Here is a 27,200-nt window from a genome sequence, read left to right on the forward strand (position 1 = left end):
CCGTGGGGTGAAAATCCAGCTGGACAGGCTCCAGCAAGAGCGTCTCCCTTCTCAGCCTTGCCACTGTGGAGACCCATCAATCATCCTCCAACTTGCATCTGCGACTCAAGCTATTTAGCAGGAGCACACATTTCCTCAGCAGTGTAAACACACAACAGATCAGGCTTGAGGCGTGGATACTGTACTGTACTATGCATTTATTATACATAAATCAGGACAAAGAAAAACATGGCCTTTCTTCTTATCATTCTTCTTGAAGAGAGAAAAACAAAAGCAATACAGAGCAGATGTTCCGCTCATGGGACTCCAGCAATCTGTGCTGGAATGTAAACAGACATGTGAACATGTCATAATCCCACATATCTGCAGCAAGGGTGGAATGGAATTCCCAACAGTACCAGGGTGAGTAATGTCCAGAACAAGAGACAGACACGAACAGGATTTCAATTTCCCAATTGATAAAATTACCCAGGAGTGATGCAACAATCTACTAAGTCATAGTGAATCTCTTTTCTTGTCATCTCGTCTCAAGGCCGAAGGTCCAGTAGTAGGTCACTGACTGCCGTATTGCATAAACATTGCAGAATGGACTGAAACCATGAGTCGTGTGTGTGTCAGGTTGTGATTATGTGGAATCTCAAATGGTCTCTTCTTTGGTTAACAGTTAATAAAGTTTGAGGGAATTTCCTTGCAACTTGTGTCACACTCCCTGTCTCCCAGAAGCAGGAGCAAGCTGAGCAAGCTGAGCATATGGGAGAATATGGACAAAAGGCATTAGGCCCCTAAGGCTTAGACTCAACCGGGGGGGGGGGGGGATGATGACTAAAGGCACATTCCTTGCTCAGCTTGCTCCTGCTTCTGGGAGCAAGGTGAGGAAATGAAAAGTTTCAGAATTTTATTCTGTGGAACATTTGGACACATCAAAGACAGATCTGACACTTTAACTTTGTACTTCACTATACTTTGTGCTCTGAAAGGTCTCTACAAAAGGAATCAATATCCTTCATTAGGACATACTTTGGACAAATATTCAAAGGACTTGGGAGACTGTTCGTTGGATTCTTTTCACTGAAAGAAACCACCATGTATTTATGGAGAGAAGACTGGTTTTTCCAGTCACTGCAAAAAAGGTTAAATGCAAACTTGAACATACATTCAGAGTTCCCACTGTGGCTGTCTACAGTTGTTCTGCAAGTCGAATCACATGCAGGATTTGCATTGTTTGGACTGAGAAAAATAATTTTATCAGCAATTTCTTTCTGAGTTGCAAGCCACTGTACTGGTCCCATTTCAGCAATTCTCAGTTTTTGCCATGCATCTATAATGACATTACTGTGACAGCACTCATGTAGAAATTCAGCAAAAGCAAGGACAGTATGCTGAAAACATACTTCTTGGGAATATACAACAAGGATTGTAGCAGGTATATGTTGCATTAGTGGAGAAAGAGCCCAGTTTCTACCTGCACCTGTTAACAAAAGTAAAACCCACAAACTGTTAAATACAACCTTTTGGAGCAAGCAAAGTTCATTGTTAAGTGCCTTTAAAAATAGCATTCGTTTACTTGAATTTACAAAGCAGAAAGATTTGTTTTAAGATACACTTGTCTAATATATACAAAATACTAAACATATAGAAACTACACCAAATACATAACTATTAATACCAGGAGGGGAAAGGTTTGTTTGTTAATATCCGACCTGCTCCTGCTTTTTGTAGAGAAAATGGAAGCCAGTAGTTGATAACACGTTACTGTCTGCCATCCCTCAAACTATATATATTCCATAAATTTGGGAATTCATTATTTTCCCAATCCTAATCAGAAATGTTTCATCCCTGAGCCTCCCAAATATTTGCTACAGTATTTGCCAACAAGTGCCAGACATGTATGTCAGTCCTATGCACACTGGCAGAGGAAGGGGGGGAGTGCACCGCCCCCAGCAGCGCGATCCTGGCAGGGTGCCATCGCGGCTGCCCCCCCTTCTGCACGCCACGCCCCTACGGGCAGTGTGCCACATCCATGGGATGCATGCCAGCCCCGCCCCTGCCTGCTCTCTGCCCCTCGGTGCCGGAGCATGAAGCTCTGCCACTGTCTATGCATATCAACTCAGAATTGAGTTCCATTGCCCTACGGTTAAATCCTAACTGTACTCTCATATTAAAGAGCAAGTCACAATGAAGCTTACTTTGCTACTTCAATAAACATGGCTTTGTTACCTGAATAGCACTGACTGGAAAAAACTAGATGTGAAATACCTGCCAGGCTACAATACACATATGATCACTTAAATCTAACTTAGTGGGTTACAAGTTGTGTATGCCTGGTTCAAAAACTTGTTCAATGACTTTAAAGCTAACATGATCCAAAGTAGATATTCAAAAATGAATGGAATACTTTGGTGAATATCATGGAATTAATATTCCACCTTTCTGTGCCGTTGGTTGTAAACTAGTTTTATTGGTGAAACAATTTAATTAGAAGTTGGAGAGCCATGCTGCCTGAAAGTCGAGTTAATGTAGATTCTGGCATATAAGGCGACTTTCGAACCCCAGAAAATCTCAAAAGCCTTATACGCCGGGTATGGTTGTGGCAGGTGGCGATGGCTGCGCGGGAGGCAGCCAGGCAGCAGCTGTGCGCTGGAGAGAGTTAACACGCGCGGTGGGCAGCCAGGCAGCAGCTGCGGGTTCGAGAGAAGAACCGGCGGCGACTCTTCCCACGCACCCCGTTCCAAGCCCTTGCCCTCTCGCTCGCTCGCCCTGCCACCATGGGGACCGCCGGATAGAAGGCAGCTATCCCGAAGCAGCAGCAACTGCAGCCTCCCCTTCCCGCAGCAAGGTGGAGCGTGGCTTCAGCTGGGGCTCCAAGGAGCTGGGCATCCCCGTAACTGCCAGAACTACCAGCCAGTAAGCGCAGCCACTCGCTTTGCTGGATGGCCGATCGGGCCCCGCCTCACCTCAGGCTGCTGCTAGTTGGCTGCCGGTGGGGGTAGTCTTATACAGTGAGTATATCCCAAACTCTATATTTTAACAGGAAAAGTTGGGGGTCGTCTAATATGCCCGGTCGCCTAATACACCGGAATCTACAGTACTACTTCTCCCAAATGTTCTAATCTCCTATTTCCCTCTGTACTGGATACAAGGGAATGACAGCGAAGGGGAGGTCAACACATAAAACCTCAGTCAGCTTTCCCTTCTACCCTCCCCTTGAGGGAAGATACCAAGGAAGAAAAGGCTCTATTTGTCATCTCATTTACACTCAAGAGCTTTGTCTCTCCCTCAAACTGCTTACAGAAGTACATCAGCTTTGCAACCCGTTTAGTCACAGCAAAACAAAAACACATACACCATCCTTCACACAAAGTGCACAAGTGCATATTATTTTAGTGTAGGAAAATCAGCATGTGTGAGAGTGACTGAGTCTAAGGAAACAAAGTGTTTCTTTATTAAAACAACAACAAAAAAGCCTTATGGCTTTCTCTGAGGAAAGACAAAAACTTACCATACTTCCTCTTGTAATGCAGTAGAGCAGCAACCATGCATACTATCAGAAATAAGGAAGCAAGTAGGCAACAAATAATTATGTAATTGCCTACAAAATCTGTTGAGACTGGAAGAGAAAAAGAATTGTCAGTTGCATAAGAAACCTGTAGTGAATAACCTTGTAAAGCAAAGGCCTAGTATATAAAAAAAGCTAAAATTGGCTTTTCTACATCCACAAAAGCTCTTTAAAAAAGTAACTCAGTTGGACATCACTAAGAAAAGCTAGAAAGTAAACTGTGGAAGCAATGTTCTAAGGCTTAACAGAGGCAGGAACAGATAATTTTCCCTAAGAGAGATACATTTGAGGGCAGGGTCACTGGAGAAAGAAGAGATTTGGACAAGGTTAAAAAAACAAGTCCCTCTTCCTTCCACTGCTTCATCTATTCCAACTTTTCCTTCATATTCCCCCTCTGCCTCTTTCGTCCTTCTGATAAAGGCCAACCACTACACCAGTTTACTGTTGCCTATACTGAAGTGAAATTCAGCTAACCATCTATGGGTTCTTCAGTACACAGCTCCTGATGCTCTGCATGTCTTCGGCAATGGCCTTCGCACAGTGGAAAACGAGGAATTAGCTGGAAGATTTAAAATAAACCCACAAGGCAGCTAAATTATGTGCTCACAAAAATATTCTTTTTATTTTTCTTAACAACCTTGTATCCCTGATTGGCCCCTCCAATTTCTTATTGTAGTACATAAAATAAAATTCAAATCTGAAAATAAGGACTGTATCCAAAGGCTCTGACCCTCTGACTAAAGTAATCTTCCTCCAGCTGAGGAAGGGGACCTTTGGATACAACCCAGTATTTCCTAAAAATATGCGTTTCCTTTTTCAAACATGACACAAAAAGGCTTAGCACAGTATAATCCTATACATGTTTACTCAGAAGTCAGTCACATATTCAGTGTGACTTACTTCAAGTGTAAAAGATGATACTGGTCACAGTAATCCTAACATCTGAACTGTGCTGTTGGTGGGGGGGGGAGGATTCTCTGTCACCACTAGCAGGGGATTGCATGACAAATGCCACAGGCAGTTTGAATCCTAAATCCCCTCTCCAAAAGCATATTATTGTTTCAAAATTTAAAAAATGGGGTTGGGTCTCTTTTAAACAAACATGTATTTGCGTATAACGTACAGTTAGCCCTTTAATATGGAAAAAGGTCTGAAAACATGTTTTATTAGATTTAAGCAGTAGTATGAGAAAGCACATGCAGAACGATAATTAGAAACAGTGTCTAGAACTCACAATAGATTTGTTTTTTTCCTTTTAAGCTGAAGTTAGATTTTACCTCTTTAAAGGTTCTGTTGCTTTGATCAGTCAACAATATTTTTTCAGAAATTCTAGTATCATTCCCCTAATCCAAAGAGAAAACAAGATAAAAATGATATGTCTAATTATTACGTACAACTTCAAAAAACCAAATACATATTTGTACAGAGCCCTTTGGATTCTTCTTCTTTTTGCTTTGTAAAATGCTTGACTATGTTTCTTAAAAGCAGTAAATTTGCACTAATGCTTGTTACTCTCTTCACCTACCTTGGTAACCACAATATGATCATACAGGTCACCTGGTGGATCAGGCTCATGAAGGCGGATTACATATTTGGAACAAAAGGGACTTGCTGTAAAGTTCACTACCACTTCTGACTTCTTGTGGCATACTGTTATATTTGGGGCCCATAAGCTTCCTGTGAAATAGAGAAGTGTCTGTTAAATCTTATGCCAAAATAATTTCTATTGAAATTTCAGTAGTCCTTAAAGTAGGATTATCCTACATGGTGGTGGCTTTCCTTCCTATGTTGTTGGACACCCAACTCCCATGAGGCCCAGCCATCGTGGCCAATGATCAGGGATGAGGAAAGCTGTAGCACAGCATCTGAAAGATGACATAACGCCCACCCAGCTGTAAAAAGCAGGCGCACAATTGCTGCTAAGGCACCATAGCTAATCAGCACTAAAGATACAAAAATCCTACATGTTCAGTTAAAGAACTGATGTACTGTAGCACTGATGTTTCAAGCACTTTACTTCAGATTGCCAACCACCTTGCAGAGGTATTGGGGTGGAAAGGTGGGAAGCACCTGTTCTGAATAATGATCAAATAGCCCTGAGCCACTCCTCCCAACCACTACTGAATTCTGCTTTCCACATATTGTATCCCAGGGATAGCCTAACTACTGTAATTGATGCTCTGATAACTACTAGGTTAAATTGCTCTCTCCCCCCTTGCTTGAACAAGACGTCTTAGTTGGATACAACCCATTACAGTGGTACCTCAGGTTACATATGCTTCAGGTTACATATGCTTCAGGTTACAGACTCTGCTAACCCAGAAATAGTACCTTGGGTTAAGAAATTTGCTTCAGGATGAGAACAGAAATCGTGCTCCGGTGGCGCGGTGGCAGCTAGAGGCCCCATTAGCTAAAGTGGTGCTTCAGGTGCTTCAGGTTAAGAACAGTTTCAGGTTAAGAACGGGCCTCCAGAACGAATTAAGTACGTAACCAGAGGTACCACTGTATTTGAAACATCACTAATGAATAGTTTGCACTTACCTTTCTCTATGCAAGTTTTACAGTATTTTAACGCACTGTCTTTACAACCTGAATGTAAATAAAGAGTTTTTACAATTAGAAACTGGGCAAACTTTTTATATCAAGATACAGCATGTTAAGTGAAGAATCTCATTTGCACAAAATCTTTTCAGAATGGAACCTAAATGCCAGATACTAAACTGTTCACCTGGAAAACAGATATTAAGGAATCCTATCATGGCAACTGGGACGCAGCTGGCACTGTGGTCTAAACCCCAGAACCTAGGGCTTGCCGATCAGGTTGGCGGTTTGAATCCCTGCAATGGGGTGAGCTCCCATTGTTCAGTCCCAGCTCCTGCCCACCTAGCAGTTCGAAAGCACGTCAAAGTGCAGGCAGATAAATAGGTACCACTCCGGTGGGAAGGTAAACGGCGTTTCCGTGCGCTGCTCTGGTTCGCCAGAAGCGGCTTAGTCATGCTGGCCACATGACCCGGAAGCTGTCTGCGGACAAACACCAGCTCCCTCGGCCTATAGAGCAAGATGAGCATGCAACCCCAGAGTCGTCCACGACTGGACCTAATGGTCAGGGGTCCCTTTACCTTTATCTATCATAGCAACTGCAGTAGCTTTAACAAATACTGCAGAAGTATCTTACAATTGCTTTGTAGCTCGATGAGCTTGGTCAGTAAAATAATTCTCATATCACTCTGTTTAAGGTTGTGAGTAATTGTAGTAGTGATAAGGGGGAAGCACTGTAGCTAAGTAGCAGAACACCTACTTTGCAGAAGCACCAATTCAAGCTCCTGGCATCTCTAAGCAGGGCTGGGTAAGGCTCTTGTTTGATACTGCTGAGCTGCTGCCAGTTAACGTAGAGAGCACGGCACTAGATGGCCCAGTTGTCTGCTTGGTATAAGGCAATTTCCTATTTTCCTGTTCTTTTAAAATGTTTCAGTCTCCCAATCTTGAAATAAATGGTTTTCAATGGTTAGGCTCACTTTAGTTAACAAAATATTTTAAAATGTCAGAGAAAGGATCGTTTTACACATTACACAGCTGGGTTTGCCATCACATGGGTAATTAGCAGCATGCCTTGGCTGATCTCATAAATTGGATAATTCATGTATTTATTATGCATCCATGTTGGTTGCATTTACACATTGCATTGGAGCCAGAGAAAACTTAGCTGGATCCATTACTTTTTCGAAGGGGTGTGTGTGTGCAATACACACACACACATATATCATATTCATAAATGAAAATATTATGATTTGGATAAACTGAAAACAGTTTATGGTTCTCCTTTTAATAGCTGTTTGTTTAATTTGAAGATAGACTGAAAAGCCCATCAAACTAAACTTACAGCAGGTATTTTCATGTGAAAATATTTAAGACCACATTTGTTCAATTACCTGGAGAAAATCGTTTTATGTGTTTTTTAGGAGGATCAAGACCTGGATTTGGTGGTGGTAGGTTGAAAACTTCAATGTGGTATTCATTATTTTCATCTACTGGAAATCCAATATAGTAGAACTGCCACTGAAATAAGACAAATTTGAAGATCATAATATATTCATATTTGAGCATATTTTTGGAAGAAAAAATGAAGATGCTAGAACAGGGGCCGGCAAGGTTTACCTCGCCTGGGCCGGTTCACTGGGCCGAATCGTGTGCGCAGCCGCAATTTCCAGGATCTGCGTCTGTGCAGGCACGATTTTCAGCATCTGAGCATGCGCAGACGCGATTTCTGGCACTACAGAAGCGAGTTCCCACACCATGCTGTGCCGCTTTAGCGCAGCGTGCAGGGACTCTCCAAGTGGGCAGCTCGATTTGGGGGCGGCTCGTGGGTCGGTTAAATGACCCCCGTGGGCCACTTGTGGCCCATGGGCCTTAGGTTGCCTACACCTGTGCTAGAACATAAGCAAAACAAAAATGAATACAGCTTTCTTTCTCCATTTTCCACAAGTGACAATGTACCCAAATGAAGTAACGAACCAGACATTCTCCTGGTAGTGTATTTATAGGAAGGCTTAGTGCAACTGGAGCTAAAATGAAGCATCAGAATGGACAATATGTTTGAGCATCTCAATAGGAGATGGTCACTTGATTGTGTCACGGTATTTTGGGGAGCCCAAAGCTTAGTTTGGGGGCATACCCCCCGTTACTTATTCATTCATAAGTACATTAGCAATTATTGGAATGGTTCCAGCATGTTTGAAATGTCTTGTGCCAAAATGAAGGGATGGATCAGATAAGACTGTAAGCCATTTAATCAGGATGCAACAATCAGCAGTCACAAACAGCAGAGTACTTAAGCGTATAAGGATGCACACTTTGGTTTTATAAAATGAGGACCATTTTCCTTATCTGCCTGAATGCCAAAGTTAAACAACTGCAAATTTCATTTCACCTGGATGGAAAAATACCAAAATTACAGGGGCAGAAGACTGGTTGCTTAAATCAGTAAAGATGCTTTGGCCATCTTGATATTGTAAAAAAAAAAAAAAAAGACGAGCGGCTACAATTCATACACATATACATACACTTTTCAGAATGAGATTTTGTGGCCTTAAATAATACCAGTTTCTTGTCTGGCTTACAATTGGCCCAACTCATTTCTGCAGACTGATAACAAACAGGAGCACCAGCTATATCAACCAGAAGCTTCCAAAGGGTTCCCAGGAATATATTTGGATATAAATAAATAAAAATAAAAAATGTCAGATCCCAAGCTAGCCACTACAAAGTAACCTTGACATGTATGTTGTTGTTGTTCCATCAGACCAGTAAGTCAGTGGATCGTCAACACTAAAAAACCAAAAGTAAAAATTTAAAAAATAAGCCACAGAAGCATCAGCCATATGTTTTGTTGGGGTGTGGGTCTGGCTGAATTTTTAAGTACCAAACAGATAAATGGATGATAACCAACTAAGTCAGGAGTCAGCAAACTTTTTCAGTATGGGGCCAGTCCACTGTGCCTCAGACCTTGTGGGGGGCCAGACTATTTTTTTGGGGGGGGGGGAATGAACGCATTCCTATGCCCCACAAATAACCCAGAGATGCATTTTAAATAAAAGGACACATTCTACTCATGTAAAAACACGCTGATTCCTGAACCATCCACAGGCCGGATTTAGAAGGTGACTGGGCCCCATCTGGCCCCTGGGCCTATGTTTGCCTACCAATGAACTAAGCCATACTGTACTCACAGAAGGCTTAAGTCCACTGATTTAAATAAGACTACCAGGAGTATGGCTAACACTGTATGTCAACCATCATGCCTGTATGTGCTCTTAGAGGATAGCTATCTGAACCATATGGACAGATTTGCTAAAATGTGTTAAGATTCTGTGTTTCAGTGCAGGTAGTTGTGCTGCAATAGCCTTCAAGCTTCTTTCATTCCTGCAATCTTGTAAAAGTTTGCAGTGTTTGACTCTCTGCCTGTTCCATAACCATATCGGTTTGCGGGCTCTTATCTAGCTTTCTGGCTGTAAATCCTTAGATAAATTAAATTGAATTCACATTCTTCCCCATTGCCCCACAGCAGCACAATACAAAATCATTTTCTTACTTTTTCACCACTGAGCATGGTTTGGTTTTGAAACCTTTCTGTGTAATCACATCTAATACAGCTTCGACTTCCTTCCTTCTGCAAACATATCTTGGAGGCATTCAGGAATATAATGCTGCCTGGAAAGAGAACAAACAAAAAACTTGCGTTATCTTATTTGTGTTCGAAGTGTTATAGAAATACTAGCTGTTTACTAGGCATTGCTCCGAAATTCTAAGACACCCCCCCCAAAAAATCTGAGGTTTTGAAATCAGCAATTAAAATCACTGCAGTGGGAATGCCGACCTATTAAACAATTTTGGAATGAAATATATGAAGAAATAAAAAAGAGGTTTAAAATATCTTTCAGTAAAAAACCGGAGGCATTCCTTTTATGTATAATCACAAATGATATTCCTGACAATCAAAGGAAAGTATTCCTTTATGCAACGACAGCTGCCAGGATGCTTATAGCAAAAAATTGGAAAGGGAGAAAAATTCCATCAATGAAAGAATGGCAAATTAAATTTTGTGAATGTATAAATCTGGCAAGCATTCATAAGGGGACAATCGGACCAGAAATTATTAAAAGAATGGGGATGTGCTAAAGAGTATATGAAAAAAACATTGTTCTGGAGTAAGCATATCGGTATGTAATGAATGATGCTTTGCAGGGTTAAAGAAAAAGAAATTTGGTGTAAAAAGTATAAAGATAGAAGTAATCTACATTGGACACAACAATTTAGAAAGAGTAAAATTTTTGAGGTCTTAGAACAAAGGAAGGGAGTCAATATGTGTAAATGTATGTAATGACTAGATTAGAATGAAGATATGGTTTTATTTGTGCTTTTTTGGTTTCTTTGTTTCTTTCTTTTGTGTTCTTTCTTTCTTGTTTGTATAGTTTTATTTTGGAATCAATGTTTGTAGTTTTTGTTGTAATATTACATTGAAAATAAAATTTATAAAAAATAAATAAAATAATATAAAATCACTGCAGTTTTGAAAGATTCAGTCTGCTGTCTTGATTCAAAGTGGCACCCAGTTGTCTCGAAACAGACAAAAACCTCCTTCTTAATCTCAGGAACCATTATGCAAATTCTGGTTACAGCAAACAAACAAGTATATATTAATGTCCTAAATCAGGGGTGGGGCACTGGCTCTTTAGATATTGTTTGCCTCCCAACTATCATCAGTTTCAGCCCAGCATGGGCAATAGTCAAGGATGATGGGAGTTATGGTTCAGCCAACATCCCAACCCCTGCTCCAAGTAAATATGCAGTTAGTGCCTCTCCAAATCCACACAAAGCTGCTTCACAGAGTGACATATCTGCCCACCATTATGTTTTGTTCCAGTTTCTACCACGTGTATCTGTATGCTTTAAGTGGTGGTAAACATGTGTATGCCAGTTGTGTGTTCACAAAGGACATAAAAGTATTTTTGTATATGCTTATCAGCTAGATGCCAGGGAACCGAGGAGGAAGAGAGCAGTGAAATAAAGAACTGGGGTGTGAGTTTAAGATTTCAACACCCACCCACACCAAAGCATTAATCTAAGATAAATAATCAAATCAGTATTATGCAAAACAAGGCTAGGGGAAAGTGACCTTGTTGTGGTCAATCCTTCTCTTTTTTGTACTGTATGTGTGATTATTTCTCACATATCTGATCAGTTTTACTGGGTTTTCCCACACAGGTTTACAGTTAAATAATTAAGTGAACTGAGATATACACACCAGGCATACATGTACAGTCAAACCTCGGAACCTGAATGCCTCCATTTTGGAACGTTTTGGCTCCCAAACACCAAAAACCCAGAACTAAATGCTCCAGTTTTCGAACTTTTTTCAGAAGCCGAACATCCGACGCAGCTTCCGCTTGAGTGCAGAAAGCTCCTGCAAGCAATTGGAAGCCGTGCCTCGATTGTCGAACATTTCGGAAGCCAAACAGGCTTCCAGAATGGATTACGTTCAACAACCGAGGTTTGACCGTACTCCCCATTTTAGGGGAAAGGCTGTGGCTCAGTGGTACAGCACCTGTCTTGCATCACAAGGTCCTAGGCTCAATCCCTATTATCTCCAGGTAGGGAAAGTCCCACCTGAAAACAAAGAGAGCCACTGCCTGTGTGAACAGTACTGGGCTAGGTGGACCCAATGGTCTGACCCAGTAATAGGCAGCTTCTTATGTTCCTAAGTGATAGGTGTTGGTGAAATTGCTGTGTGATTAGGAATGCAAAGAAAGCACCAACCACAGAGACTCTTAAAACACACTACATATTTTCTTTTGTTGCATTTCATTTATGTAAGTGGAAACAACCTTACTCTGAATATTCCTCCTCCCCACCAAACTGAAATGGAGCCCCTGGTTCTATTGCTAGCAGAAGTCAGAGCTGAAAGGGCCAAATCAAAGCAGAATGGACTGGTACTCATGATGCATGTAAACATATGTTACACTTCAAACTTGAGTGCAAGATTTGGTGTGGGCTACGCTATCCATTCTGAAGGAAATCAGCCCTGAGTGCTCACTGGAAGGACAGATCCTGAAGCTGAGGCTCCAATACTTTGGCTACCTCATGAGAAGAGAAGACTCCATGGAAAAGATCCTGGTGTTGGGAAAGATTGAGGGCACAAGGAGAAGGGGACGACAGAGGACGAGATGGTTGGACAGTGTTCTCGAAGCTACGAACATGAGTCTGACCAAACTGCAGGATGCAGTGGAAGACAGGAGTGCCTGGCGTGCTCTGGTCCATGGGGTCATGAAAAGTCGGACACGACTAAACAACAACAAGACTAAAAAAGACAGCCTCCATCCAATTTTATAAATGAATAAGAGTTTATAAAGTATGAGTTTCATAATCAGTCTGTTGCACTAACTACGAGACCTACCGTCTACACCAAGGCTCCAGGTTATATTAAAGTTGCACTTTCCCCGCCTCTCAATGATCTTTGCATCAAGGCCAGAAATATCTGATGGTACAAATTCGTGCTCCTTCAGCAGCTCAATAGAAGGCCCTTGGAAAGACAAAGAATCAGAGATCCTAAAATAGGATTACCTATTTTAAAATAAACACTGATATATCCCGACAGTCGTCCAGAATCTTTAATAGTATCACTTAGCATGCAGGATTCATAGTAATGGCCAGGACCCAGAAAAAGACATAACATATCTGAAAAGTATATGTGATGAACAGACGCTTGTAGGCTTTCAAGATGTTCTGTGAAAATATGAGGGATATTGTAAAAAAGGGAATAAGATTGGGGAGGTTATACTTTAAAGGCAATATTAAAATTAGAAAATGTGTGAAATGTGTGAATAAGTAAACAAAATGGAAGATTGGCAGAGAAACTGGGGGAAGTAAAAAAAAAAAGATTATGTGATAAATTCTGATATTGGTTATATAAATTTGTATTTGAAAATGAATAAAAATATTATAAAAAGAAAAAAGAAAAAGACATAACATAAAAACATGGAATATCATGAAATGATTTTCTAGCTAATGGCCATTGGGGGTAAAATTCAGGTGTGTAAGCAAAAAAAAAAAAAAAAAAAAAAAGCAACTTGTCCCAGTGGCACGGGAGAGCACATATTCTGCTGGCTACTACCTTTTCTTATGGATTTACCCCCACGCACAAACCTAGGAATAAGTGGCAGGAAAAATTTTAAAGGAAAGCAGTGAATGAAACAATATGAATATATAAAGTGCCAAATCACTGCACTGTTCAGCTGTTTTCACTGCTTTCCTGTGCTGGCTAAGACACTGCAGGTGCTTACGAGAATTTGGTGGGCTCACTGGCTTCCAGAGCAGGCTTTCTGGTTAAATTCTGGAATTTTAAACCATGACAATGACCTGGACTGAATAATACAAAAGTGAGGGTAGCAAGAACTCATAGAATCATAGAGTTGGAAGAGACCACAAGGGCCATCGAGTCCAACCCCCTGCCAAGTAGGAAACTCCATCATTACTACTCCACAACCATCTATGTGTAGCGCCTTCCAATTGTGGGAACATATATGTAATTTAGCAGAGTTTAAACGATCCCCTGTTTGAGTTTATGCAGCGGCAAGCAGGTTGCTAACTCGTTTGAGTCCTATCAATAATTATACCTTCCTGGTTGATACAGTGGTGCCTCGCAAGACGAAATTAATCCGTTCCGCGAGTCTCTTCGTCTAGCGGTTTTTTTCGTCTTGCAAAGCAACCCTATTAGCGGCTTAGCGGCTTAAAGATAACACACATGAATCTGACTCATACTAACACAAACTACTATCAGATTAATTCAGGTTTACAGAATTGTTCCTGAAGGCAGGCTTAGGTTACATAACAGATAAGCTAGATACAGTGGTACCTCAGGTTAAGAACTTAATTCGTTCTGGAAGTCCGTTCTTAACTTGAAACTGTTCTTAAAGCTACCACTTTACCTAATGGGGCCTCCCGCTGCTGCCACGCCGTCGTCGTGCAATTTCTGTTCTCACCCTGAAGCAAAGTTCTTAACCCAAGGTACTATTTCTAGGTTAGCGGAGTCTGTAACCTGAAGCGTCTGTAACCTGAGGTACCACTGTACTAGATAACTGAGTCATGAGAAGACTGCATCCGAGCAGTTACCAGTTAACACTCCTAGCAGCAACCGACCAACCAACTGACAAAACTGCCTGCCACATAGAGGCAGTTAGTCCTCTCAGAATGTTGGACTTGACTGACAGCTTTATATCCCACACCAATTCAACGGACAACATTGTTAAATGCTATGATTGTCTCTTTCAATGGATGCTGGGTGGCCATCTGTCTGGCTTTCTTTAGCTTTGATTCCTGCACTGCAGGGGCTTGGACTAAATGACCCTTGGGATACTTTCCAACTCTACAATGACATTATTTACTACAAATGATATCAATCACTGTTAGTGGCCCTTCACCCTTTCCATAAGTGCCCTCTGGCTGTATGACAACACAGTAAAAAAAGAAAGTAAGAAATGCTTCACAATATGACCATTAATTAAATTTAACTTTAATTAGCAAGATTTTAATTAAGCTTTTTATATATATTTTTAATTTTGCCCAGCTCTGCTTTGATACAGAACTTTACTTTTTAATTGCTTCTCATGTGTCAAGAAGTTCTTCTAAACCTCCCATTGATATATTTATTAAAGCATTCACATTAGCAAACAGAAGGCAAATTCTTTCAGAGCATAAAATTCTATGCAGTGGTGGAAAAGAACACTAATGCGTAATTATTCTGTTTGGGAACAACCAGGGATGAAATGCCACTTCATTCATTCCAAGAAACAGCACAAACCAAGATCAGGTTGAATGGAAATACTGCATAATTGCATCTGATAAGTTGTTCTCCGAGAGTTGTGTGTGCCAGACAACTGAGGTGGTTGGGTAGGAAATGGCTTGTGCCTAACACATAAAATGTAACTCTGCCAAAAGGCCCCTGTTAGTTTGTCCTCTAGGTTTTTAGAAAACTCTCAGCTTCTTTAAGTCAGTATAAATGCTGAAAATCTTCCATAGGGATGCAGCTTTGCTGAAGAAGTTACACTGAGTCTGGTTAACAGCAACACATTTTCCAGTCACCATTCTAACATGCATTGCCACCAGAAGCAGGGCCTGAATCCTTGTCGACTGTTGACTAGGGTAGGGACTGAACTTCCTCTATCTGAATGGTTTTCCCAGGATTTGAATGATCTCTTTACATAAAAAACCAAGAGCCCCTAAACTGTACACATGATCCAATTCTGATACATTTATTTCAAATGTTAAGTTTATGTGCTTGGATTTTAATTACAGACCCTAACAGTGCTCCCCTCCACCCCATTCATTATCCTCCCCCCCCCCCCGTCCCTGACGGATAATCAGATAGATTAGGGTCCAGCACTCCATCTATTACACCACAGTGACTCATGAATCACCTGCCCTTTAATCACAATTAAAACTAAAGATAATTTTTGAGACACTAAAGGAAAAACTCAGTCATAATCTAATACACAGAAGTTACCACTCACTGCTGAAAAGATATATTTTGTTTTTCAATATTTGTTGCGGAAATAAAAAAGTCTTTAAAAAGAACCTGAAGTACATTCTTAACTTGCAATTTTGATATCAATTGATCAAAATTGGCCATAACCAATTGATCTATAGGTTAAATCTTGCAGCAATATCCAACATACAATAGGACTGCACTGATAAATTAAAATCTTAAAATACATGTTTTATTTATACATACCATTTTCTTCGTAACACTCAATGGACTGTAATAAAAAGAAAATGAGAAGATTTATTATTATTATTATTATTATTCTCTGCCACAGTTTACAGATAAAAATAAGAGCAGTTAAAAACATAGGAGGAAACAATTAAAAAACACTGATATAATTAAAACAGCATGGCACCACCCATTCCATTAAAAACAGTTCCTATAAATCTGTCAGAACAAGAAATCTTCAGCAGCCAGAAAAATAACAAGGAGGAAGCCAGTCTAACATCTACAGGGAGGGAGTTCCAAAGTCTGGAAGCAGTCTCTGAGAAGTAAAGCAAAAAAACCCCCAAAATGCTACTTTGTCCTAATAAAATAAAATTCCAGTTGTATAGATGCATGAATTTCACATGGAAATGTGGATTTTATGAAGCTAACAATCACCCCTCCTACAAAGCCCTCACTACTGGGATTAAAAAAAAAATGTGTTTAGCAAACAATGATCACAACCAAAGTGTGTTGGCATCCGTCTGTCCTGGGAGACAATGGAAAAGTGCACTTCAGGGGTAAAGTAGGAATTAATAAATCCAATGATTTTGAAAATAAGTACTGACACAGGCTCAGCATTCATTCTTCACCTCAAGATCTCCCAATACTAAACTACTTTTGGGGCCCAGTATCATTATCACAACGATTCTGGGGAGAAATCTGCCACTTTTGGGATTTCTAGCTAGCTGGACTCAATGCTTTTTTTGACATACAGAGTGGCACTCACCTCCACATCAGAAAGTCCTACATTGTCCTTCCTACAGAGTTTAAATGAAGGGATTGCTGAGCTTGTATTACCATTTTAAAAAGAAATCCGATACTCTAACCTAACCAATTAAACTTTTAGTTGACTATCCATCTACTTAAAACATTTCAGCCGTATATTTCACACCTAATTATTATTTTTAAGAGAAATGGTTTAATTTATTCCTTGCATTTACAGTCTGTCCATCATCAAATAGTGGATGGATTACAAAGATAAAACATTTAAAGTTAAAGGTACAATTAAAACCTTTAAATAAAAACCACAAAAGACAATCGGTATCGGCATGAGGCAGCAGCACAAAACTGCAGGGCACAAAAATGCACAGCGATATGAGTATGTTTACACACATCCCCGTGTCTGTATTCAAGATGTGGGAGTGCAGAAGATGAGGTCCCAGGTTTAGTTCCCGCCAGGTCGGTCCGGTAAAAACTCTGGACTGAAAGAAACCCCAAGCGACCTTCTCGCTGCAAGCAATGCTAGTTGGACCGGTATTCTGACTCTCGTCTGAAAGCATCCTCGCATGATGCTTCGCATGATGGTCCTACTGGCATCCCAGAGTTTCTAAAAAGCGACCACTGTGAGCGCCGCACCCCACAGTCACCTTTGACTGGACTCAGCCGTCCAGGGGTCCTTCACCTTTTTAGCTTTACTACCGCATTAGTGTTACCCCTAACATTTAGGTACCGAGGGATTCGCACGATCTCCGCTCTCTGGGAAAAGGAGACTCGGTAGCACACGACCCTGCTGCGCGGCGCGAACATTTCGCTCCCATCCCTGCTACAGTTTCGAAAAAGAGGTTGCAACCTTGGCTGGACAAGAGCTAAGTTATTACAGGCAGAAGCCCGACAGGGGCTGCGCTGCAGGCTTCCCCGAGATGCCTCACGCGGGGAGGGCGGCAGCTACAACGCGCAACAGCACATGGCGGAGAAAGAAGAAAGGGGCTTTAAAGCCCCGCTTACCGGCCGAGCTTCTCCCTCAGAGGTGCCTAAGTTCAGCCCCGCGCTCAGCAACAGCCACACAGCCGCGTTCATGCTCTTTCGCGTCTACGCCTCCGCCTCCTTGTTCGCTTGCTGGCTTCCCTTCCTGGCCGCCTTCCCGCCATTTATAACTTGCCTCCCCTCGCCCCCGCCCCTCACCGGCCTCCGGTCAGCCAGCAACTAGTTGCTTCAAGGCAGGCAGTAGCCAGCAGTACCAGCCCTCTCTCCCACCTTCCTGCAGGGCTAGAGGCCCCGACTTCATGAAAACCAAGCGGCCGAGATTATTTCCACGTGCAAGCTTGTTTGTTGCAGTTGCTCGGTCTTTGAGAGGCGAGCAGCAAAGAGCCAGTTTTTCTTTCTCTCTTTTTAAGTGTCTGATCTGCCGTCATTGGTCAGCACCTCCAAGGTGCCCAGGGGTCCCTTCGCTCCAATAATATTTGAGGGGGCCACCTCCCCCCAGTTGATGGCCGTTGCCAGGGCCGGATTTAGGTTTGATGAGGCCCTAAGCTACTGAAGGTAATGGGGCTCTTTATATGTCCTGCTGTCCTTTGTGAACAACAAATTGTCGCTGTTTTTATATGCTATATGGTAATTTATGGACCTAATAGGTATCTAAAGCCATTTGCACATAACAAAATATGTGTTTGATCAAAGTAATTGTTGCAACCAGTCCATGCAGAATATATAGAAATGAGCAAACCAGTGATATTTTAGGGAACAGGCTAGCAGGCTTACTTACATAATAGGAGCCTACACAACACAAAACACTGTTGCTGTATGTAGGTTTTATTTCATTTGTTTTTTATCTTATATTTTGGAAAGGTACATCCAGGTAAATTGGGGGGGGGCAAGAGAGTGGGGCCCTAAGTTATAGCTTGGTTAGCTTATACGTAAATCCGGCACCGGCCATTGCCATTCAAATGGTGTGCATGCCTCTTGTGATTGATTATGCGGTGCAGGGCTTACCTGTCCGTCCGTCCCCAATAATATATTCAAGTTGTCGCCCCAGTCAGCAGCCTGCAATAAAGTTCCTTTTGAAAAATGCTGCTCTGTTATGTTTCATGAGGGGAGTATTAAAGCTTAAAAATGCTGTTGAATTATGTTCCGCGAGAGGAATGTTTTTGAAGGCTATCATTAAACTGTTAGGGCAAGGGTATGGCAACGGATAAGCGGCAGGTCTTTGACAGAAGCATACCTTGGCTCCCTTGCACCCTCTGTATCAGAGACCCCCCTCATCTCTTGTTCCCTTGGTAAGGAGATGTATCTGTGCTCCCCCCTTCTTTGGCAAGGAGCTGTACCAGCACCTCAAAACCCAGGGGAGACCATGGATCAGGACAGGGGTGCCAGCTTGCATAAAATAGGGGCAGATAAGCACTGTCCCACATAACTGAGCACATGACACAGCGCACACAACATTTCAGTGGTAATGCTCATCAACTTTGGGAGGCCCTGGCCCCTCAATTGTTTTAGTGGGGGTGCTGACGTTACCTTGGCCCCTAGGAGTTGGCTCCTATGGATCATAAACTCAAAACAGCACTGGTGGTGACTGGGGATGGCCCCCTGCAGGGCTGCTGCAGTGGGCTGCGCCAGTGACCAGATTCCTCCGCCAAGGTGCCCAGAGGAGTCTGTGCTTCGTGCCTGGCTGACGAAAGCATCAGAGGAGTGCCTGGGGAGTACATGGATAGTTTGGCTGCTCTAAGCCAAAGTGAAGAAACATGATTTTTGCGGGGGGGGGGGCGAGCCTGCACCCTGAGCGGGGGCCAACCTAACCAACCCCTGGGTACGCCCCTGGTCTTAAATTGGGGAGACCAAGAGCTGACATCTGCTTAACCTCAGCAAGCTACTGCGCAAGTTTTTAGGTGTGTGTTTGCTGTAACAGACAAGCATGACAACCTTCACAGAGTGTATTAAGGCTTAAGCATTACAAAACTGCAAGTCTCAGAGTTATCTATGCTGCTAATTCCGTATGTGCACTATATCTGTATAAAAGAGCCACCATACGTCCAGAACCTCCCCCCCTTTTTTATTTTATTTTTATTTTACCAACAGTCTACTTGGCAGCCCTTACAGGGATCACTTCTCACTGTCATTTTGTACATGCACACACATAAGACTCGGGCCATTGATCATTGGCACGGGTGTGATTTTCTTAATGCGTGGAATGTAATTGGGGGAATCTTGCTACCATGTATTTTTCCAAGGAAAGTGGCAATTTAAAAAATGCCTCTGCACCATGCAGAAATAATGGGAGGTGCACATAGTTTGTACCCTGGGTATGCTTATCTAATAACATCATAGTAGCATAAGAAGGTGCCATATATGAGGTCAGAGTATTTGTCCATCTAGTCCAACATTGTCTACCCTGACTGGCAGCCACTCCTCAAGGTGAGTCAGAAGTATTTCCCATCATCTGCTAGTGCTCCTTGTAACTGGAAATGCCAAGGACTTAACTTGGCACTTTCTGCATGCAAAACAGGTACTCTATCACTGGTTCCTACCTGTAAATGACAGGCCATAATTTTGAACCTTGACCCTGAAGGAGTCATGTAAAAAGAACATTTTGCTCTTCTTTTGTTTGAAATAAAGTTCCATCTTATATTGAATTCCTCTAAGCAAGAATTCACAGACTTTAGTTTGCTGGGTCTGTCATCTTAGTTACATACTGGAAGTAAGATCTGTGAATCCCAATCAATATTGTTTTTTTACATGCATTCACAAAAATAAAAGCAAACTGTGCTTTTATGTTGATCTAAAATTATTTGAATGTGTTGTTGCCAAGTCAAACCCTTTGATATCAAAATAGTTTTTTTTTTAAAAAAAATTAAAATGCCTAGTAGCACCTTATAGACCAACTTCAAGAAGTGTGCATGCACACCAAAGCTTATACCAGAACAAACTTAGTTGGGCAATAAGGTGCTACTGGATAATTTTTTTTTTTTTTTTAATTATTTCGACTGCGTCAGACCAACACGGCTCCCTACCCGAACCTTTGGTATCAGGTCGGTTAGAACAATACAAGCAAAATTCCAAGAATGTACTGAATAGTACACTCTTGTTTGGGATTATTGTCCTCTTGCACTGTGTGTGCAGCTTCAGGTGGGATGCACATAGAGTGGTGAAGGAGGAAGGGGACATCTGCCTATAACCAGCCAGATCAGTCAAATCAGCCCTGGAGATCGGTAGGGTGACAGATGTTGCAGCCAGATCGTGCTCGCATCCAATTCCAATATACATGTTTAGAGATGTGCCCATTCATAAACCAGCTTCTGGACAGGAGTTGCAAGTCCATGGTCAATAAAATGTCTAGGAGAGAGGGACAAGCCCCCCCCCCACCTCGATTCCTCGTACACCAAAAATACTGCATATACTCTTTACATAACATAACTATATTGCCTAGAGGAAGGCTGCTACTTTGCTCAGGTATTTGTTCCCAACCCTATGAAACAAAGCCTTGGAATTTTACAGTAGTTAATATAATTTAGCCATTCACCCATGCTTCACAGTACAAAATAATCCCATGATAAAGAGAGCCAGCAAAAAAATTGCATACAGCAGAATTATATCACTCAAAAAGAGTACAAATAAATGGTATTCTTTGAAAGAGATGATATAGTTACTGGTTAACAATATTATTATAATAGTTAATTAATACATTTCTGTTGACTTTTAGCTTAAGTTTGAAATAATGGGATTGAATTTCAGCCAATGTGGACAGTCTGTGCATTTAAAGTTGGATGTTTACCAGATTTACATTAAATAAGTTTAGCAGATTTGGGTGCTAGAAGTATAAACATCGCAATCACAGATAACCGCTGAGTACATTGACTTTTATCTGTTAATGTAGACTTTACTTTGGAAACTAAAAGTCAACGGAAATTTGAATATGTAAGAGCGATTTGATTACTCCCATCAAGTAATTCTGATTCCTTTCATGAGACTGTGTCAACACTGCAGATACTGAGTGCAATCTAGTGATCTAGCTATACAGTTAGGACCAAACGAGACAATATGTTATTCCCATCTTTATCTCTTTCATGCCTGATTTATTTTATACAAAAACAAACACAAGGGATCTGGAACATTGAAACACATGGTGGAATAGCCCTCTGGCTATTCTTCCTGTGCCTCTGCCAGACATTCCTCTCTATTGTAAGGTTACCAGATTTTTTTCAATGAATCCGGGGATGCCTTTTTTTTATAAGAGAAAAAAAAAGTTATTTTAAAAAATTAAGAAGTAATATCTTCTCTTCTGTGGTAGGCTCGGCCACATGTCCTTGCCCTCCCGGTGCTCTCCTACCTCGTCTCTTCAGCGGCAGCGGTGCAGCAAGGTCGGGGCTTCTTTCTTTTTTCTCCTTCTTTCTCTCTCCTCCTCCTCCTCTCCCCTTTCCTTTTGCATTGGCTCCAGGGTTTTCCTGGCCCTGGAGCGTCACTAGGCAGTTCACCGGGTGGTCTTGCTCCTGGCTCGATTTGGGTTGCGTAGGGTGTGTGGGTGTGTCAGTGGCTCTCCCAGTTGATGCGCCAGGCACCCCCAGTTCCCCTTCAGTAGTGGCAGCGGCAGCAGCAGTCTCAGCAGCCCAGAGCAAGCCTGGTAGCTTCAGGAGCTGCTTGCTGCCATGGTGCCCGCCATGTTGCCTCACCAGAAGTCCCCATATAATGTGTATTGTGCTGTTGAACCAATCATGCAACATTCATTCCCTACTAATAAATCTACAACACTTAAAGTATAAATCTGGGGACATTAAATGAAATCCGGGGACATTCCGGGGATGGATTTTGTCAGGGGCAGACACGGGGATGTCTGGTAACCATACTCTATTGGGCCCTAGTAATGGCTCCCCTACCACTAATCCTGGTAGCTGTAGATCATGGGTAGGCAAAATAAGGCCCGGGGACCGGATCCGGCCCAATTGCCTTCTAAATCCGCCCCTCGGACAGTCCAGGAATCAGCATGTTTTTACATGAGTAGAATGTGTGCTTTTATTTAAAATGCATCTCTGGGTTATTTGTGGGGCATAGGAATGTGTTCATTCCCCCCCCAAAAAAATATAATCCGGCCCCCCACAAGGTCTGAGGGACAGTGGACCGACTCCCTCCTGAAAAAGTTTGCTGACCCCTGCTGTAGTTAAGGAGTTGTTAGGAGACCCCTGTTCCCCTCATAGAGTAGCAATTCCCAGAATGGTTTAACTATCATTCCCTGTAGCTCTGACAGGAATAGGAGGGTCTCCTAACAATTCCTAGCATGTTGAACGAATTACAACTCCCAAGAATTTCTGGAGGAAACCGTGATTGTTTAAAGCAGTATTGTTTAAAGTAGTTTGCAATGAAAGAACAACTCCCAAATTAAAATATTTCATTTACTGATGCTGTCACTAATACTATCAGCTGAAAAAGATCCAGATGGTTAAGTAGAATTTAGAGCCCACTGACGTCAGTGTGAAAAATTGGTACCATTGATTTCTATGGTATCTAAATGAAACTTAAATCTAACACTATATGTAAATTTTCCCAAAACATATCTGAAAGAGTTAAATTGCATGCAGTAACAAGAAATTGGAGCTCCATTTTACAAAGGGAAAAGAAGCACAAAGGAGTTGTTTCCTAACTAGTTGAGGAGAGCCTAGATTAAATGCTTTGTAAAACGCCTATGAAGTGTATTTTTTGTGTGTATCACCTTTCCCGTAACTTTTCATGTTTCAATATGCAAATGAAATTGATTTTTTGGCTAAGGCTGGTGGTGCAGCAGCACCAGCAATAAAACAGCTATCACGTTTGTTTGCTAAAGTTAAGCAGTCCAGTATGATTTCAAATTGGGATGAGGAAATGCTTGTCGAGATTCCTTCATTGCCGGGGGTTAGACTAGATGACCCTCAGGATCCCTTCCAACTCTACAATTCGATGGTTCAATCTAAGTCATCTAGTTCAGTGTTTCACCCAAACCGCTGGAGGCTTGAGTAGAACAGGAGATATGGGGTCTTCGCATTACCTATTGGACAACCGCGGTTAGAGAAGGAAGTGGTGTAACGCGAGGGAAACAATTTATGGAAGCATAGTTTTCAGGAAAGCAACGCAGCACAAGGTATGATTGCCCACGTGTGTGTCCTTTAATCCTTTTCAAGTTACAGCTGAAGCGCGCTTCCTTTTCTGTGGAACTCCTAAAGTCAAATAACTCTTTCCTAGGAAGCGGCTATATTTATATCACCCCTGCCACGCTGATATAGAAGAAAAGCGGGGGAAGGGAGACGGAAGCGTCGAAAGAAACCAGATGCGATCTGGAAAAACCTGCACGGCATGCTGAGATGTTTTCTGCTGCGGGCTAGCTGCAACTCAGGGACACAAGGGCGCCATTCATTCGGCGCGCTTTTGTCCCTCCCCCTCGCCGAGAGAGAGAGAGAGAGACGAGCGGGGAGGCCGGGCTCCTCTTCTTCCCACACAGAGCGAGTCCAAGGGGCACTTGGACCGATTTCCCGAGTGCGCGACCGAGAGAGGAATTTTTCATTTGGACTTGGCAAGTCCCAGTTGCAATCAGGCAGCCTGCGAATGGCATGCAATAGAAAGGGGCGTGTTCCTGAAGGGGGGGCTGTGTGTGTGTGTATACTGTATATATATTTGTATATATTTTGTACAAGGGTCCAGCCGGCCAGCCCCCTTTAGGAACACGCCCCTTTCCAATGCCTGCCTGCCTGCTCTTTGGACTTGCCAAGTGCCCGTCGGCCCCCGTCGAAAAAGTTGCGCAGCTGCGCAACGGAGAAGGAAAGGGTGCGCGGGGTGGCGGATGAGTGAGGGAAGCTGCAGAGACGGCGGAGGCGCCGGTGCTTTCGGGGACGAGAGAACGAACTTCGGTTTGTGTGAGTGGGTAAAGTAAAGTGGCTGGAGGAGAAAACAACAACCACGAGCCTGGCCCAAGTCGGCGAGACTGCGGTTGGGAGAGAGAAGGGCCGTTACGAAGGCGGGAAAAAAGGGGGTGCAGGCCGAGCGAGCGGGGTGGCTTTGGGTGGCGGGAGTCGCCTCAGAAACGCGCTCTTTGCTCGCCCCGCCCCGCTTGCAGGCTCTCCTGCCTGCTGCTCTTTACGTGACCAGCCTCCCCCTATACAGTATGTATATATATATAAAGTAAGCCTCTGGCTGGGAAATATTATCTCATTCCAGCCCCGTATGATCCCAGTCAACAGCAGACTTGCTGGCTCCCTCTGCAGGTTCCTCGCAAGGTCCCAAACAGATCAAGGAAGCACGACGCACGCCTTCACAAGTGTGGGCCAGATCCTTGAGAACTTTCCAGTAAGGCAGCAGGTGTTAAAGGGAGGTGGATGACAGCGGGGGTTTTCTTCATTTGGGTGCCTCGACTCTGCTGTAGGTATTTCTCTCCCCTACCCCCCCCCAACCTTTTTGCACTGCGCAAAAAGTACTTAAGAAAGCAAGTTTGCTTGCTCAGGTCCTTTGTTGGCATCTGAACAAAAGAGCCCTGCAGGACCCGACCTGTAATAATGTAATCATAATTTATTACTGATACCACACCCATCTGACTGGGTTTCCCAAGCCACTCTGGGTGGCTCCCAACAGAATACAGTGGTACCTCGGGTTAAGTACTTAATTCGTTCCAGAGGTCCGTTCTTAACTTGAAAATGTTCTTAACCTGAAGCACCACTTTAGCTAATGGGGCCTCCTGCTGCTGCCGCGCCGCCAGAGTATGATTTCTGTTCTCATCCTGAAGCAAAGTTCTTAACCTGAAGCACTATTTCTGGGTTATCGGAGTCTGTAACCTGAAGCGTATGTAACCTGAAGCATATGTAACCCGAGGTACCACTGTAGTAAGAACATGATAAAACATTAATCATTAAAAACTTCCCTAAACAGGGTTGCCTTCAGATGTCTTCTAAAAGTCAGGTATCTGTTTATTTCCTTGACATCTGATGGGAGGGCGTTCCACAGGGCGGGCGCCACTGCCGAGAAGTCCCTCTGCCTGGTTCCCTGTAACCTCTCTTCTCGCAATGAGGGAACCGCCAGAAGGCCCTCGGCGCTGGACCTCAGCGTCCGGGCAGAATGATGGGGGTGGAGACGCTCCTTCAGGTATACTGGACCGAGGCCGTTTAGGGCTTTAAAGGTCAACACCAACACTTTGAATTGTGCTCGGAAACGTACTGGGAGCCAATGTAGGTCTTTCAAGACAGGTGTTATGTGGTCTCAGCGGCTGCCCCCAGTCACCAGTCTAGCTGCCGCATTCTGGATTAGTTGTAGTTTCTGGGTCACCTTCAAAGGTAGCCCCACGTAGAGCACATTGTAGTAGTCCAAGCGGGAGATAACTAGAGCATGCACCACTCTGGTGAGACAGTCTGCGGACAGGTAGGGTCTCAGCCTGCGTGCCAGGTGGAGCTGGTACCAGGTGGAGCTGATGAAGTGGGTGATATGCCAAAGATATTCCAAAGCGCTTGTGCCACAATAATTTGCTAGTCTTTAAGACACTCTGTTGTTTTTGCTGCAACAGACTAATATAGTTACATGTCTGGAAAGTTATCAACAGAATAGCTCTGCAACTGACCATGTTTTTGTTTCTACTACAACAGTATTAGGGCTTAAATCTATGATTCAGACCACATATTTACAAACCTGTTTGTTAAGATTTATCTATTTGAGTCATACATTTCAATTATTGAGATTTTTTCCCCCTAGGTTAAAGTATTTGAACCTATATTGTGTATACCAGAAGATCCATGGAGGAAAACATGTCTTATTTACTCAAAGAATTTCTAAAATGTGGTTTTGCCTGCCAAATGCATAGAGTAGGAACATTATTAATTGGAAAACATATGCTGAAAAATTCCAAAGCCTTCAGTGGACAACAGCTGAACACTTCACGATCTTTATCTCAAGTTAGTGCCAAGAATGTGGACTCTTTCAGTTATGTAATTGTTGGAGCTGGATCTGCAGGATGTGTATTAGCCAACCGATTGACAGAAGATCCTCACAGCACTGTTAAACTCCTGGAAGCCGGGCCAAAAGATACCATTTTGGATAGCAAGCAATTGCTGTGGAAGATCCATATGCCTGCTGCACTAACCTACAACCTATGTGATGAGAAATATAACTGGTATTACCACACAACACCACAGAAGCACATGGATAATCGAATTATGTATTGGCCCAGAGGAAGAGTGTGGGGGGGATCATCATCCCTCAATGCTATGGTGTATATTCGGGGCCACGCAGAGGATTACAACAGGTGGAGCAAGGAAGGGGCTGTTGGATGGGATTATGAGTTTTGTTTGCCGTATTTTAAGAAAGCACAGACACATGAGCTGGGTGCTGATTTGTATCGAGGTGGGAATGGCCCACTTAATGTGTCCAGGGGAAAAACAAAAAACCCTCTTCACCGTGCCTTTTTGGATGCAGCGCAACAAGCTGGGTATCCCTTCACAGAGGATATGAATGGCTTTCAACAAGAAGGCTTTGGTTGGATGGATATGACAATACACAAAGGTTAGCCTTCAAATAATGTTTGTAAACTTGTCTATTTACCAAATAATAATAATCATTCTACATGGATAATCACAATTGTTTTTGAAACTGCCGTGAAGCCCTGAGATTCCTTGGAAGCTTGCCAAGGAT

General features: G+C 42.7%; 3 protein-coding genes across 10 annotated transcripts in view; 2 read left to right on the forward strand and 1 right to left on the reverse strand.

The window, feature by feature from the left end:
* ACTR8 (actin related protein 8) overlaps positions 1 to 27,200 on the forward strand; it is a 183,108-nt gene that overhangs the window by 20,159 nt on the left and 135,749 nt on the right. The window lies entirely within an intron of this gene.
* Positions 178 to 17,740, reverse strand: IL17RB (interleukin 17 receptor B). The gene is made up of 11 exons (XM_081185257.1): positions 17,583 to 17,740; positions 15,840 to 15,864; positions 12,507 to 12,632; positions 9,645 to 9,763; positions 7,486 to 7,612; positions 6,098 to 6,145; positions 5,082 to 5,233; positions 4,834 to 4,899; positions 4,031 to 4,115; positions 3,500 to 3,607; positions 178 to 1,468 (listed from the first exon to the last, which is right to left on the reverse strand). The coding sequence occupies exons 1-11, from the start codon at positions 17,652 to 17,654 to the stop codon at positions 957 to 959; spliced, it is 1,440 nt and encodes a 479-aa protein (XP_081041383.1). The 5' UTR covers positions 17,655 to 17,740; the 3' UTR covers positions 178 to 956.
* The window catches only part of CHDH (choline dehydrogenase), a 59,728-nt gene continuing 55,782 nt past the window's right edge, over positions 23,255 to 27,200 (forward strand). For 3 of the 8 annotated variants that reach the window (XM_081185254.1, XM_081185253.1, XM_081185252.1), the window contains exons 1-2: positions 23,748 to 24,445; positions 26,265 to 27,071. In XM_081185254.1, the coding sequence (XP_081041380.1) occupies positions 26,306 to 27,071 (766 nt within the window). In that variant the 5' untranslated portion in view covers positions 23,748 to 24,445; positions 26,265 to 26,305. Of the gene's footprint in view, positions 23,677 to 23,747; positions 24,446 to 24,746; positions 24,876 to 24,927; positions 24,948 to 26,264; positions 27,072 to 27,200 lie in introns of those variants that run through there. The other 5 variants (XM_081185249.1, XM_081185248.1, XM_081185251.1 and 2 more) reach the window with 5 other exon arrangements.

Source organism: Podarcis bocagei, assembly GCF_964188305.1.
Source record: "Podarcis bocagei genome assembly, chromosome: 2".
In the NCBI taxonomy this organism is placed as follows: Eukaryota; Metazoa; Chordata; class Lepidosauria; order Squamata; family Lacertidae; genus Podarcis; species Podarcis bocagei.